The 13,867-nt window shown below is 34.1% G+C and overlaps 1 protein-coding gene and 1 long non-coding RNA gene across 3 annotated transcripts in view; both read left to right on the top strand.

Moving 5' to 3' along the window:
- TMEM236 (transmembrane protein 236) overlaps positions 1 to 3,297 on the top strand; it is a 38,306-nt gene extending 35,009 nt beyond the window's left edge. For both annotated transcript variants that reach the window (XM_072825660.1, XM_072825659.1), the window contains one exon: positions 155 to 3,297. In XM_072825660.1, coding sequence (XP_072681761.1) covers positions 155 to 738 — 584 coding nt within the window. In that variant the 3' untranslated portion in view covers positions 739 to 3,297. The remainder of the gene's footprint in view (positions 1 to 154) is intronic.
- A 1,116-nt stretch (positions 3,298 to 4,413) lies between these two features.
- On the top strand, positions 4,414 to 7,851 carry LOC140633308 (uncharacterized). Its single transcript, XR_012030930.1, has 4 exons — positions 4,414 to 6,925; positions 7,054 to 7,190; positions 7,369 to 7,397; positions 7,662 to 7,851. It is a non-coding gene; the product is annotated as an uncharacterized lncRNA (long non-coding RNA).
- The last annotated feature ends 6,016 nt before the right edge of the window (positions 7,852 to 13,867 follow it).

Below are 13,867 nucleotides of genomic sequence, written 5' to 3'. Positions count from 1 at the left end.
ATGTGTAAAACAGACATCAAATAAGATAACACAATTTTATCTTTAAATTTTACATTAAAATTTAAAAATCTGGAATTTACATAAATTTGAAATAAAATGTTAACTTACATAAATTTTTTAAAATTACAAATTCGAATAAATCAATTTTTTGCAGGTAATGAAGACAGGCACATTCATACAACTACTTTGCAACAAATAAAAACTGTGACAGACCAAGTGAAACAAAAGGAAGAAAACACTTCACCTCCCCAGCTAGCCTGGACGACCCAGGCATCACAGCCATCAGCAACAAGGACACAGATCTCCACTCCAGTGCTGAGGGTACCCCAAGAGCCTGTCTTTCACTCGAGAGTCCTGAAAGCAATGTCCCTGCAAGATGATCGAGCCCAAATCTTCCTGTGGAGCTTCGTGCTATGGTCTGACACCATAGAAATGGTGCGCGTGGCTGGCCACCCCTCGGTGTATAAGTCAGGCTGGCTATTCCCAGTCTACATTTTCAGTTTTATTTCTATCCTTCGAATTATATTAACTCCTCAGAACCCTCTTCTGAATTTCCTGAGCATTCTTCTCCAGGATTTACCCTTTATTTTTGTTAGACTTGGTTTAATCATTGCCCTGGGAACTGTCACACCTGTATTGGGCCTTTGTAAAAACGTACTAGTGACTTTCTCTTACATTTACTTCAATTACTTAACCAAAATCTGGGCTTTCTCTACCTTTGAAACGTCTTCGTTTTAAAGAGAAAATGTCATGTAGTCAAACCTCTTCATTATGCATGTGTACATTACAAAATAATTGTAATTTTTTTCTGGGGTGTAAGTTTTTGTAATATATAATGAAATAGGAATAGATTGTAGAGAGAACACTATTTTTAATAACTGTAGCATATCACTTTTTAAAAAATATATTCAAATGCTGTTAAATTTAAGCAACATTTATTTCTTATAAGTTAGCTCCCCGGGATCTCTAGAAAATGTTAGCTATTTTCATTAGTTATATACATATATATATATACACACACCACTCTTTTTCTAAAAACACTCTTCGTTAAAGCCTTAAAAAAATTAGAACATGTTTTCCCACTAAGTCCAAGAATGAGATTTTTATCATTTATGTAAATTAAAGAGCATTACAAGAATTAAACTATTTTTTTTTTTAGAAAATGCGCCTAAAGTTCTTGAATCATTTTTAAATTATACTTTTTAAAAATTTGAATTACGGTTTTAAGGTCTTCTTCAAGCATGGGATTATGTTCTTTAATCCGTGTGGCAAATGACTTTTATGTAATTGAACTGATTTTAGCATAAGCGGCAATTCAGTGTAATAGATGTTTGGTTCAGTTTAAGGCACGGTTCTTTTACTAGTACTGAAGTACTAATATAAATACTATTTAATATAATGAAGTCTAGGTACATCAGTAATACCTAGATAAGGTTTTATAATTGGAAGGAGCCATAAATTGAAGATGTGGATTTCAAATAGTATTTTGGTTGTAGAATTTCAGATCATCCTAAAAATAATTGCAAGCCCTGTTTAGAATTAGAAGTTCAGTTTATGACCATACTAGTAAATGCATTAGTGTTTTATGTAAGAATGTATAATGAATATCTTGATGTTAAGTGATTAGATACATAATTACAGAATTTGCTTTCACTGTGTTGGGACAGACACTCTTGGATATTCAGCTGCTAGAAAAATTTGAGAGGCTTCTGTGTAATGTGCTGAACTAATGAGTCTCTTCAGTGATCTGTGGCAATAAATAGCTTAAGGATGGATAACTGAACTTGCATGCCACCCCTACTGTCCACCAAATTCCTCAGTCTCACTGGCCCCCTATGCTTTATGGCTTTTCCTCACACTATAAGAAAAGATCTATTCACAGTTATTAAAAGCTTAGCTTCTGGCTTTATGGCTTGGGGCTAGTTCTTTGACCATGCAAAGCCCTAGTTTCCACATCTAAAACGTGAGACTAATAATAGTATCTCAATAGGTTGGAATTGTACTTTAAGAGGGTTGAGAGGATTGAGACAGGAAATGCTCTCATGACATTGTCTGGCAAACAATAATAACCAGATAAATTCTAAATATTTCAAATGTACCAAATCCCAGAGAAACAAGTAGCTAAATGTATTGTTTTAATTTGTCTGTCTCATTTTTTTGCTGCATACCCTGCTTACTGTCTGGGAATAACAATTTTAACCATGCATTTGTAAAGAATAATATGTAAAATCTTAAGGTTACCTCAGATAGTAATTTTTCATCAAGCAGCATTAAGTACAAAAATGAGCAACCTACTGAATATACACATTAAATTTATTGTGAATTCATCAGGCATTTGACCATCCCTCCTGAGTTCTCATTGACCCTAAATTATAATACTCTATTAAGACTTTCATTATGAATTTACTTTTCTGAGTTCCCCATTATTGTTTAAATTCCCTAAATCTTGTTTAACAATGCATCTCTTACTTCATCTGCCAGTCCAACAGGAAGTTATATAATACTTATAACTCTTAAAAGATGAGAATTCAAATAATTTCTTTCAAATTATGCTATGATAATCTTTTTTAAGGAACCTATAGTGAAGTAGTTGCTTTGTAATATTCTTAGATAATATATTTTACATACATTATATTTATATTGGAATTTATAGAGTGAACAGTGCTCAAACTAAAGTATTACTTATTTGAGTTTAGAATGCATCTCGCATCTAATATTTGAAAATGGATGTACCTGATATATTGGGAAGTCACAACACTATACAAATAGTAAAGTCATGTACATATAGGAGGAGAATTATTGAGTAACTAATTTAATATTTTATTTCGAGAGTATACAAGTTTATAAAGTTCAAGTCTATGTTTTTTTCATTTCAATGCTTTTCAGTATTTTGTTTAATTAAAAAAATTTAAATTGTTGACATACAATATTAATTTTAGGTATATAGCATAGTAATTTGATATACATACATTACAAAATGATCACTGTAATGAGTCTATAATCATGAGTCTATGATCACTTTAATGATCACCTGTCACCATACATAGTTATTACAATATTATTGACTACATTCCCTATGCTGTACTTTATATTCCCATGACTTATTTATTTTATAACTGGAAATTTGTACCTTTTAATCCTCTTCACCAATTTCACTCATTTACCCACTCCCCTCCCCTCTGGCAACCACCAGTCTGTTCTCTGTATCTAAGAGTCTGATTCTGTTTTTTGTTTGTTTTTTTGTTCATTTGTCCTGTTTTTGAGATTTGACATATAAATAAAATCATGTGGCATTTGTCTTTGTCTGGCTTATTTCACTTAACATGTATGGTCAAGAACCATCCATGTTGTTGCAGATGGCAAAATTTCATTCTTTTAATGACTGAGCAATATTCCATGACTAATATTCCATTGTATATCTATCACATTTTTAGATTTATCCATGTGTTGATGGACACTTAGGCTGCTTCTGTATCTTGGTTATCATAAACAGTACTGCAATGAACATAGGGACACACATTATCTTTTTGATATATTTTCATTTTCTTTTGATAAATACCCAGACGTGGAATCGGAGGATTGTATGGTAGTTCTATTTTTAATTTTTTGAGGAACCTCCATACTGTTTTCCATAATGGCTGCACAAGGTTACATTCCCACCAACAGGTGTAGGTTCTCATTTCTGCGCATTCTTATCAACGCTTATTTCTCATCCTTCTGATTGGTATGAGGTGATATCTTATTGTAGTTTTTATTTGCATTTCCCTAGTTATTAGTGATGTTAAGCATCTTTTTGTGTGTCTGTTGGCCATCTGTACATCTTCTTTGGAAGATGCCTCTTCACTTCCCTCCTCTGCCCATTTTTAAAGTAAATTGTTTATTATTTATTTACTTTTGGTGTTGAGTTCTATTAGTTTCTTATATATTTTGGATATTAATACCTTATCAGATTTATCATTTGCAGATATCTTCTCCCATTTGGTAAGTTGCCTTTTCATTTTGTTGTTGGTTTTGTGCAAAAACATTTTAGTTTGATGTAGTCCCATTTGTTTAGTTTTGCTTCTGTTGCCCTTGCCTGGGGAGATAGGTACAAAAAATATATTGCTAAGACCCATGTGCTATGCCTACTGACTATATTTTCTTTTAAGAATATTAAGACTTCAGGTCTTAAATTAATGTCTTTAATTCATTTTGACTTTATTTTTGTATGTGGATTGAAAAACTGGTCCAGTTTCATTCTTTTCCATGTAACTGTCCAGTTTTCCCAACATCATTCACTGAAGAGACTTTTTCTCACATCACATATTCTTGTCTCCTTTGTCATAGATTAACTGCCCATATAATTGTGGGTTTTTTCCTGGGCTCTGTATTCTATTGATTTTTATGTCCATTTTGTGTGTGTGTGTGTGTGTGTGTGTGTGTGTGTGTGTGTGTGTGTATCATCTGTTTTGATTATTAAAGCTTTGTAGTATACTTTAAAGTCAAAGAGTATGATGGTCTCCATCTTTGTTCTTCTTTTTCAACATTGCTTTGGTTATTCAGGGTTGTTTTTACTTCCATACGAATTTTAGGACTATTTGTTCTAGTTCTTTGAAAAATGGCTTTGGTATTTTGATAGGATTATATTGAATCTATAGACTGCTTCGGGTAGTATGGATATCTTAACAATATTACTTGTTCCAATTCATAAGCATGGCATATCTTTCTATTTGTGTTATCCAGTTGCTTTCATCAATATCATATAGTTTCCAGTGTACAAGTATTTCACTTCCTTGGTTAAATAGGTATTTTAAAATATCTTTTCCTAGGTATTTTATTCTTCTTGGTGCAATTGTAAATGGGATTGTTTTCTTAATTTCTCTTTCTGACAATTCATTATTAGAGTATAGAAATGCAACAGATATGTGTATATTAATTTTATATCCTGCATCTTGACTGCAATTCACTTATTCTAGCAATTTTTTGGTAGAGTCTTTAGCATTTTATATATATATATACAATTATGTCATCTGCAAATAGTGACAATTATACTTCTTACCAGTTTGGATGCCTTTTATTTCTTTTCTTGTCTGATTGCTGTGACTAGGACTTCTAGTGCTAATATTGAATATAAGTTCCAAAAGTGGGCATCCTTGTCTTGTTTCTAATCTTAGAGGACAAGCTGCAACTTTTCACTATAGAATATGATGTTTTAACCATGGGTTTGTCATATATGGCCTCTATTATGTTGAGATATGTTCTCCGCATAAATGGATGTTGAATTTTGTCAAATGTTTTTTAAGTATTATTGAGATGATATGATTTTTTTTAAAGTTTCTATCCATTTATTCATAGAGACATAGGCAGAGGGAGAAGCAGGCTCCCTACAGGGAGCCCAATGTAGGACTCGATCCGAGAACCCCAGGATCATACCCTGAGCCAAAGGCAGATGCTCAACCCCTGAGCCACCCAGATGTCCTGAGATGATATGATTTTTATCTTCATTTTGTTAATATGGTATATCATGTTGATTGACTTGCAAATATTGACCTATCCTTGCATCTTGGGAAAAATACCACCTGATCATGGTATAGAATCCTTTTAATTTATTCTTGAATTCAGTGTGCTAATATTTTGTTGAGGATGTTTGCATACATTCATTTGGAATATTTGGCCTGTAATTATTTTGTAACATCTTTGCCTGGTTTTGATATCAGGGTGATGCTGGACTCCTGAATGTGGAAGCATTCCTTTCTCTTCAATTTTTTGTAGCAGTTTCAGGAAGATGTCAATTCCTCTTTCAATGTTCAGTAGAATTCATCTATTAAGCCATCTGGTCCTGGATTTTGATTTGTTGGGAGTTATTTTTTTATTATTAATTCAATTTCCTTATTAGTACTCAGTATCTTTCAGATTTTCTATTTCCTTCTGATTCAGTCTTGAAAAATTGTATATTTCTAGGGATTCATTCATTTTCTCTGTATTGTCCAATTTGTTTTACCCTAGTTGCTCATATTTTTCTCTTATAATCTTTTGTATTTCTGTGGTGTCTGCTGTAACTTCTCTTTCTGATTTTTATTTGAGTCCTTTTTTTTTATGAGTCTGGCTAAATGTTTATCAATTTTATTTATCTTTTCAAAGAACCAACTCTTGTTTCATTAATCTTTTCTATTGTTATTTAGTCTCTGTTTCATTTATTGTTGCTCTTGTCTTTATTCTGCTAACTTTGGCTTTGTTTGTTTTTCTTTATCCAGTTCCTTTAGGTTTAAGGTTAGATTGTTTATTTGAGATTTTTGAGGTAGGCCCCTGTCACTGTAAACTTCCTCTTAGAACTGCTTTTGTTGTATCCCATGGATGTTGGTACATTTTATTTTCATTTGTTTCAAGGTATTTTTTTATTTCCTCCTTGACTTCTTAATTGACCCATCGGTTGTTTAGCAACATGTTGTTTAGTTTTCATGTGCTTGTGTTTTGCTGGTTTATTTTCTTGTAATTGATTTTTAATTCCATACCATTGTGATCACAAAGATGCTGATATGATTATAATCATTTTAAATATATTGAGATTTGTGTTGTGGCCTAATATGTAATATATCCTGGAAAATGTTTCATGTGTACCTAAAGAGAATGCGTATTCTGATGTTTTTGGATGGATTGTTCTGTATTTATCTGGTAAGTATAGTCAAATGTGTCTAATGTGTCATTTGATCTAATGTGTCATTTAAGGATGCTGTTTTCTTTCTTTATTTCTTTTTTTTTAAGATTTTATTTATTTATTCATGAGAGACACAGAGAGAAAGAGAGAGAGAGAGAGAGGCAGAGACAAGGCAGAGAGAGAAGCAGGCTCCATAGAGGGAGCCTGACGTGGGACTCGACCCCGGGTCTCCAGGATCATGTCCTGGGCCGAAGGCATCACTAAACCGCTGAGCCACCGGGCTGCCCTAAGGTCACTGTTTTCTTAATGATTTTTTTTTTTGTCCAGATGAACTATTCATTGATGTAAATGGGGTGTTAAATTTTTTTACTATTATTGTATTAATGTCTCCTTTTTATATTTACTTTTATATATTTTAGTGCTCCTACTTGGAGAAGCCTAACATGTGATGGCCTAACATGTGATCTATCCTGGAAAAATGTTTCATGTGTACCTAAAGAGAATGTACACATGATGTATTTTGATGTTTTTGGATGGATTGTTCTGTATTTATCTGGTAAGTATGGTCTAATGTGTCATCTGGTCTAATGTGTCATTTAAGGCCACTGTTTTCTTAATGATTTTTTTTGTCCAGATGAACTATTCATTGATATAAATGGGGTGTTAAAATTTTTTACTATTATTGTATTAATGTCTCCTTTTGATCTGTTACCATTTTCTTTTGTATATTTTAGTGCTCCAACTTGGAGGAGTATACATATTGGTAAGTGTTATATCATCTTGTTGGGCTGATCTCTTTGTCATTATGTAAGTGTCCATCTTTATCTCTTGATACAGTCTTTCTTTTAAAGTTTATTTTGTCTGATACAAGTATTGTTACTACAGCTTTCTTTTGGTTTTATTTGCATGGAATCTTTTCCTGTCCCTTCACTTTAGTCTATATGTGTCTGTTGGTCTGAATGAGTCTCTTATAGGTAGTATATTGATGGGTTTTATTTATTTATTTGCTTACTTACTTACTGCACAGCATGGAGTCCAATGTGGAGCTTGAAATCACGACCCTGAGATCAAGATCTGAGATGAGATCAAGAGTCAAATGGCCTAATCAACTGAGCCACTCAAAAAATAAGCTCTGGTCTTTTTTATTTATTTTTTATTTGATCAGTCACCCTGTGTCTTTTGATTGGAATATTCAGTCCATTTACCATTAAAGTAATTATTGCCATTTTCAAAATTGTTCCTGGTTGTTTTTGTAGTTAGTCTCTGTTCTTGCTTAATCTTTTCTCTTTGTTTTGATGATTTTCTATGGTGTTATATTTGAAATTCTTTCTCTTTATTTTATTTTTGGTATCATACCTATTATGGGGTTTTGGTTTATTGTTATCATGAAATTTATATTTAGCACCCTTTGTATGTGCAAGTCTATTTAAGTTGATGGACACTTAAGTTTGAACATGTTCTAAAGGAGCTACATTTTTATGCTTTCCCCAATGTTTTATGATTTGATGGTGTACTTTATATCTTTTTATTTTGTGTATCCCTTAACTAATTACTATAACTATAGTTGGTTTTATTACTTTGGGTCTTTTAAAATTCATACCAGTTTTATAAGTGGTTTATCCACTACCTTAACTATGTGTTTGCTTTAACCAGCAAGATTTTTCCTTTCATAGTTTTCTTACTTGTAGTTATGGCCTTTTCTTTTCCATCTAAAGAATTTCCTTTAACATTACTTGAAAGTCCGTGGTGATAAACTTTAACTTTTGTTTCTTTGGAACCCTTTATCTTTCTTTCAATTCTGAATGATAACCTTACTGGGTAAAGTAGTTTTGGTTGTCTATTTTTTTTCCTTTTCAGAACTTTGACTATATCATGTCAGTCCCTTTTGGACTGTAAAGTTTCTGCTGAAATATCAACTGATAGTCTTATATGGGTTCCTTTATACATGACAAGATGTTTTTCTCTTGCTGTTTTTAAGAGTCTTTCTTTATCCTTAACTTTTGACATTTTGATTATTATGTGTCTTTTTTTTAAGATTTTATTTATTCATGAGAGACACACAGAGGCAGAGACATAGACAGAGGGAGAAGCAGGCTCCTCAAAGGGAGCCCAATGCAAGACTATATCTCAGGATCACTTCCTGAGCCAAAGGCAGATGCTTAACTGCTGAGCCACCCAGTTGTCCCCTTAATTATTATGTGTCTTGGTGTGAACTTCTTTGGGCTCATCTTGTTTGTAACTCCCTGTGCTCTATGGACTTGGATATCTGTTTCCTTTCCCATATTTGGGAAGTTTTCAGCTACTATTTCTTCAAAAGAGTTTTCTAATCTTTCTCTCTTCTTTTTTCCAAAATCCCTATAATAAAATGTTAGTATGGTTGATGTTGTTCCAGAGGTTACTGAAACTATCCTCATTCTTATTTTTTTCTTTTTGCTGTTCACTTTGGATTTTAACTATCTTGTCTTCTAGATTACTGATCTTTTTTTCTGTATTCTCTAATGTTGATTCCCTTTAGTGTATTTTTCATTTCAGTTATTATATTCTTCAGCTTTGATTGGTTCCTTTTTGCATTTTTTATCTCTTCATTGACATTTTCACGTGTTCATTCATTTTCTCCTGAGTTCAATGACCATGTTTATGACCATTACCTCCAATTCTTTATCAGGTAGATTGCTTATCTTCATTTTACTTTTCCTGTAGCTTTTTTTTTTTTTTTTTTTTGGAACATATTCCTCTATTTCCTCATTTTGCCTGCTTGCTGTGTTTGTTTCTATGTGTTCGGTAGGTCAGCCTCATCTCCTGGCTTTGAAGAAGTGGCCTTTATGCAGATATCCTGTGAGTCTCAGAAGTATAATCCTCCAGTCACCAGAACTAAGTGCTCCAGAGGTATCCCCTGTGTGGTTTGTGTGTGCCCTTCTGTTATGGCTATGCTGTGACTGGTGGGCAGAACTGGCCCATTGTGGTTGATTAAGAGGCCAACTGTGGCTACCATGGGTATGCTTGTGTTTGAAGCTAGTCCATGGTACAGCTGTCTGCAAGATCCAGCTGCAACTATTGGGGACATATTGGTGGGTGGGTCCCTCTGCTGTACCTGCATTGGGAAGGTGTTTCAGTGTCTCACTAAGAGACATTAATTCATGAACTCTAAATCATGCTGCTTCATGTATTTTTCAGAACTGCCATGTATGACTGGGGTAGCCAATCGGAAGGGCATCCCTTTCGGTTTAACAATGAACAATCTGAACATCTTTATGCAGTGGCCTTCAAAAAAAGAAACTTACTCCAAAATGGGTTCCCCTCTTGGTCAGTGTTGAGCCAAAAGATACAATCAAGTGAAAGAATAGGAAACGGAAGGGTTTCACCTTCAACAAGTAAGAATAACATCAGGGATATTTCCAAGATTGGAGAGACAGATAGGAAGTCGCAGCTGCCTGAAGGAGATACTCACCAGCACCAGGTAGGAAAACCTCAACTGTAATTGATGAATTGTTGGAGGCTCTGTGTTAATAACTGAGTTAAAACCTCCAGAAGGACCATGTCATAGGGGCTCCCTATAACACTGTAAGATTAACCTCCAGGAGCTTGACCAAGTTTCCATAGTAAATATTGGAGAAAAATCCCCTCATGCTTCTACCAGGGGAGGGGAAAAGAAACCTTTTTGAAATAAGCCAGACCACTCTGTTCTTCTTAATAAAGCCTGCCCTCAGGGGAAAACTAGCTAACCAGAGCCTAATATGTTGGGGTAATCATCAGAGCCTAGCTGACTTGAGGAAAGGGAAAATACCCAATTCCAGCCCACTCTGCTATATTGTCGACCTTAGGATAAGTGGAGAAAAAAAAAAAAAAGAAAACCAGAGAAACTCTTGTGCAGTTCACAGTCTCAGGGCATAGATTCCCTAAAGACTGAGATCTGGTCATAAATTATAAAATGCTCCCCCCCACCACATACTTTGCCTCCACATTATTAAGGCCTATTTACAGAAGTTCCTTTTACCTTTTACATACTATGTCCAGCTATCAAGAAAAAATTACAAGGCATACCAAAAGGCAAAAATATATGATTTGAAGAGAGAGAACAAGTGTCAAAACCAGACATGTGGGATCCCTGGGTGGCGCAGCGGTTTGGCGCCTGCCTTTGGCCCAGGGCGTGATCCTGGAGACCCGGGATCGAATCCCACGTCGGGCTCCCGGTGCATGGAGCCTGCTTCTCCCTCTGCCTGTGTCTCTGCCTCTCTCTCTCTCTCTCTCTCTGTGACTATCATAAATAAATAAAAAATTAAAAAAAAAAAAAACAGACATGTCAGGGATGTTGGAATTATCAAACCAAGAATTTAAGACAAGTAGGGTTAATAATAAGGGCTCAACTGGATAAAGTAGACAGCATGCAAGAACAGATGCACATTTTAACCAGAGAAATGGAACTCCCAAGAAGGAACAAAAAAAGAAATGCTAGAAACAAAAAACAGTGTAGCAGAAATGAAGACTGAATTTAGTGGGTTTATTAGTAGACTGGATACAGCTGAGGAAGAAATATCTGCACTAAAGAATATAGCAATAGAATGTTTGAAAACAAAGAAAATCTGAAAAAAAAATAGAACAGAATGCCCAAGAACTGTGGGACAGCTGCAGAAGGCATAAGTTATGAGTAATAGAAATACTAGAACAGAAGAAAGATAAAAAGGAACAGAAGAAATATTTGAAACAATAATGACTAAGAATTTCCCCCAAATTAATGTAAGACACCAAACCCACAGATCAAGGAAGTTCCAAAAACACCAGACCGGATAAATGGCAAAAGAATTATACCTCAGCATATCATTTTCAAATTACAGAAAGTCAAAGAAAAAATATCCTGAGAGATGTGCCAGTGGAAGAAAGCACCCTATCCCTAACATCCTTCTCAGGAACCATGAGAGAACAGTGAAATATTTAAATAATTAAGGGGGAAAACTACCAGAATTCTGTGCCCTGTGAAATCATTCTTCAAAGGCAAGGAGAAATACTTTCTTAAACAATTGAGGAAATCTGTTGTCCGTTGACCTGCCTTGCAAGAAATGTTTAAAGAAGGTCTTAGAAGGAAAAAATATAGGTCAGAAACTGAGATACATAAAAAAAGGAAAAGTATCAGAAAATGAACAGATGATAAAAACTATAAAAAATCCTTAACTGACCTAATTGGTAACAGTTTGTTCAAAATAATAATAGGAACAATGTTTTCATCTATGTATGCTTATGTATATAGTGTATACATACATGGTTTGTACAACTATATGTAAGTAAGACAAATGACAGCAATGATAGAAGTGATAGGAAGGAATTAGGATTTTTTTTTAATTTCAAGATACATTCATGCTAGTGGTATAGCATTATTTGAAACTGTACTTGGATGAGCTGTAAAAGTATGTTGCAAACATTAGGGCAGTTTCTAAAAAAAATTTAAAAAAGGAAGTAAACAGATATGCTGGGAAAGGAGACAAAATGGAGTCATATAAAATGCTCAATACCATAAGAGGCAGGAAAAAGGACTGAAAGGCAAAATTGGCAAAAAAGAAGACAGTAATGCATATGATAGATATGAATTCAACTTTATCAATAATCACTCTGAATGACAATGATATAAATACACCATTTAAAAGACAGAGATTGGGCACCCTGCTGCCTCAGTGGTTGACTGTCTGCCTTTGGCCCAGGGCATGATCCTGGAATACTGGGATCGAGTCCCACATCGGGCTCCCTGCATGGAGCCTGCTTCTCTCTCTGCCTATGTCTCTGCCTCTCTCTCTGTAACTCTCATGAATAAATAAAATCTTAAAAAAAAAAAAAAGAAAAAAAATAATATTGACAAACTAATTCTAAAGTTTATATGGAGAGATAAAATGTCCAGAACAGACAACACAATATTGCAGGAGAAGAGCAATGTTGGAGAATTGATAGTGCCTGACTTGAAGACTTACTTGTAGCTTTACAATATGGTATTGACAAAACAATAGACAAATAGGTCAATAGAACAGAATAGAGACAAAATAAACCCACATAAAAATAGTCAACTGATCTTTGGAGAAAGAACAAAATTAGTAAAATTCAGAAAAGACAGTCTTTTCAATAAATGGTGTTGGAACTACTACATCCACATGCAAAAAATATAAATCTGTATGTAGACCTTACCCCCTTCACAACAATTAAATCAAGATGTATCATAGATCCAAAAGGTAAATAGAAAACTGTAAAACTAAAAGATAACATAGGAGAAAACCTATATGACCTTGGGTACAGTGATGTCTTTTTAGGTATAACACCCAAAGACATGATCCATACAGAAATAGTTGATAAACTTTACTTCATTAAATTAAAGAGCCTTCTGCTTTGTGAAAGACAATATCAAAATTAGAAGACAAACCACAGACTGGGAGAAAATTGCAGAGATATCTAATAAAGACTCTTATCCAAAATATACAAAGAACTCTCAAAACCCAACACTAGGAAAACAAGCAACCTAACCTAAAAATGGACAAAAGGACCCCACCAAATGAATAGACACCTCACAAATAGCAAATTAACATATAAAGAGATGTTCCAGATCATATGCCATCAAGGAAATGCAAATTAAAACATTGAGATACTACTACACATCATTTAGAATGGCCAAAATCAAAGCACTGGCAACACCAAATGCTGGGGAGGATGTGGAACAGAAGAAATTGTTGTTCAGTGCTGGTGGGAATGCAAAGGTACACACACTTTGGAAGATAAAAAGACAGTTTCTTACAAAACTAAACATACTCTTACCATACCATCCAACAATCATGCTTCTTGGCATTTTCCCAAAGGAGTTGGAAACTTATATCAACACAAAAGCTTGAATATGGGTATTTTTAGTAGCTTGTATTCGTAATTGTCAAAACTTGGAAGCAAGAAAGATGTCCTTCTGTAGGTAATTAGGTAGGTAAAATAGTTCAATAAATTATGGTAATTCTGATAATAGGATATTATTAAGCACTAAAAAGAAATGAGTTAGCAAGACATGAAAAGACATGAAGGAAACTTACCTGAATATTACTAATATAAGAAGTCAGTTTGAGAAGCTTGCATGCTGTATGATTCAAACTATATGATATTCTAGAAAAGGCAAAACTACAGATACAATAAAAAAAGATGAACAAGTAAAGTACAGAAGATTATAATGGAGGAGAGTATGCACATGAGGGGTAAGAGGAGTATATGGGAAATTTCCTC

The sequence above is a fragment of the Canis lupus genome, chromosome 5, assembly GCF_048164855.1.
Source record: "Canis lupus baileyi chromosome 5, mCanLup2.hap1, whole genome shotgun sequence".
Taxonomy (NCBI): Eukaryota; Metazoa; Chordata; class Mammalia; order Carnivora; family Canidae; genus Canis; species Canis lupus.
The sequence above is the reverse complement of the archived record's forward strand: the minus strand, read 5'-3'. Positions and strand labels throughout refer to the sequence as shown.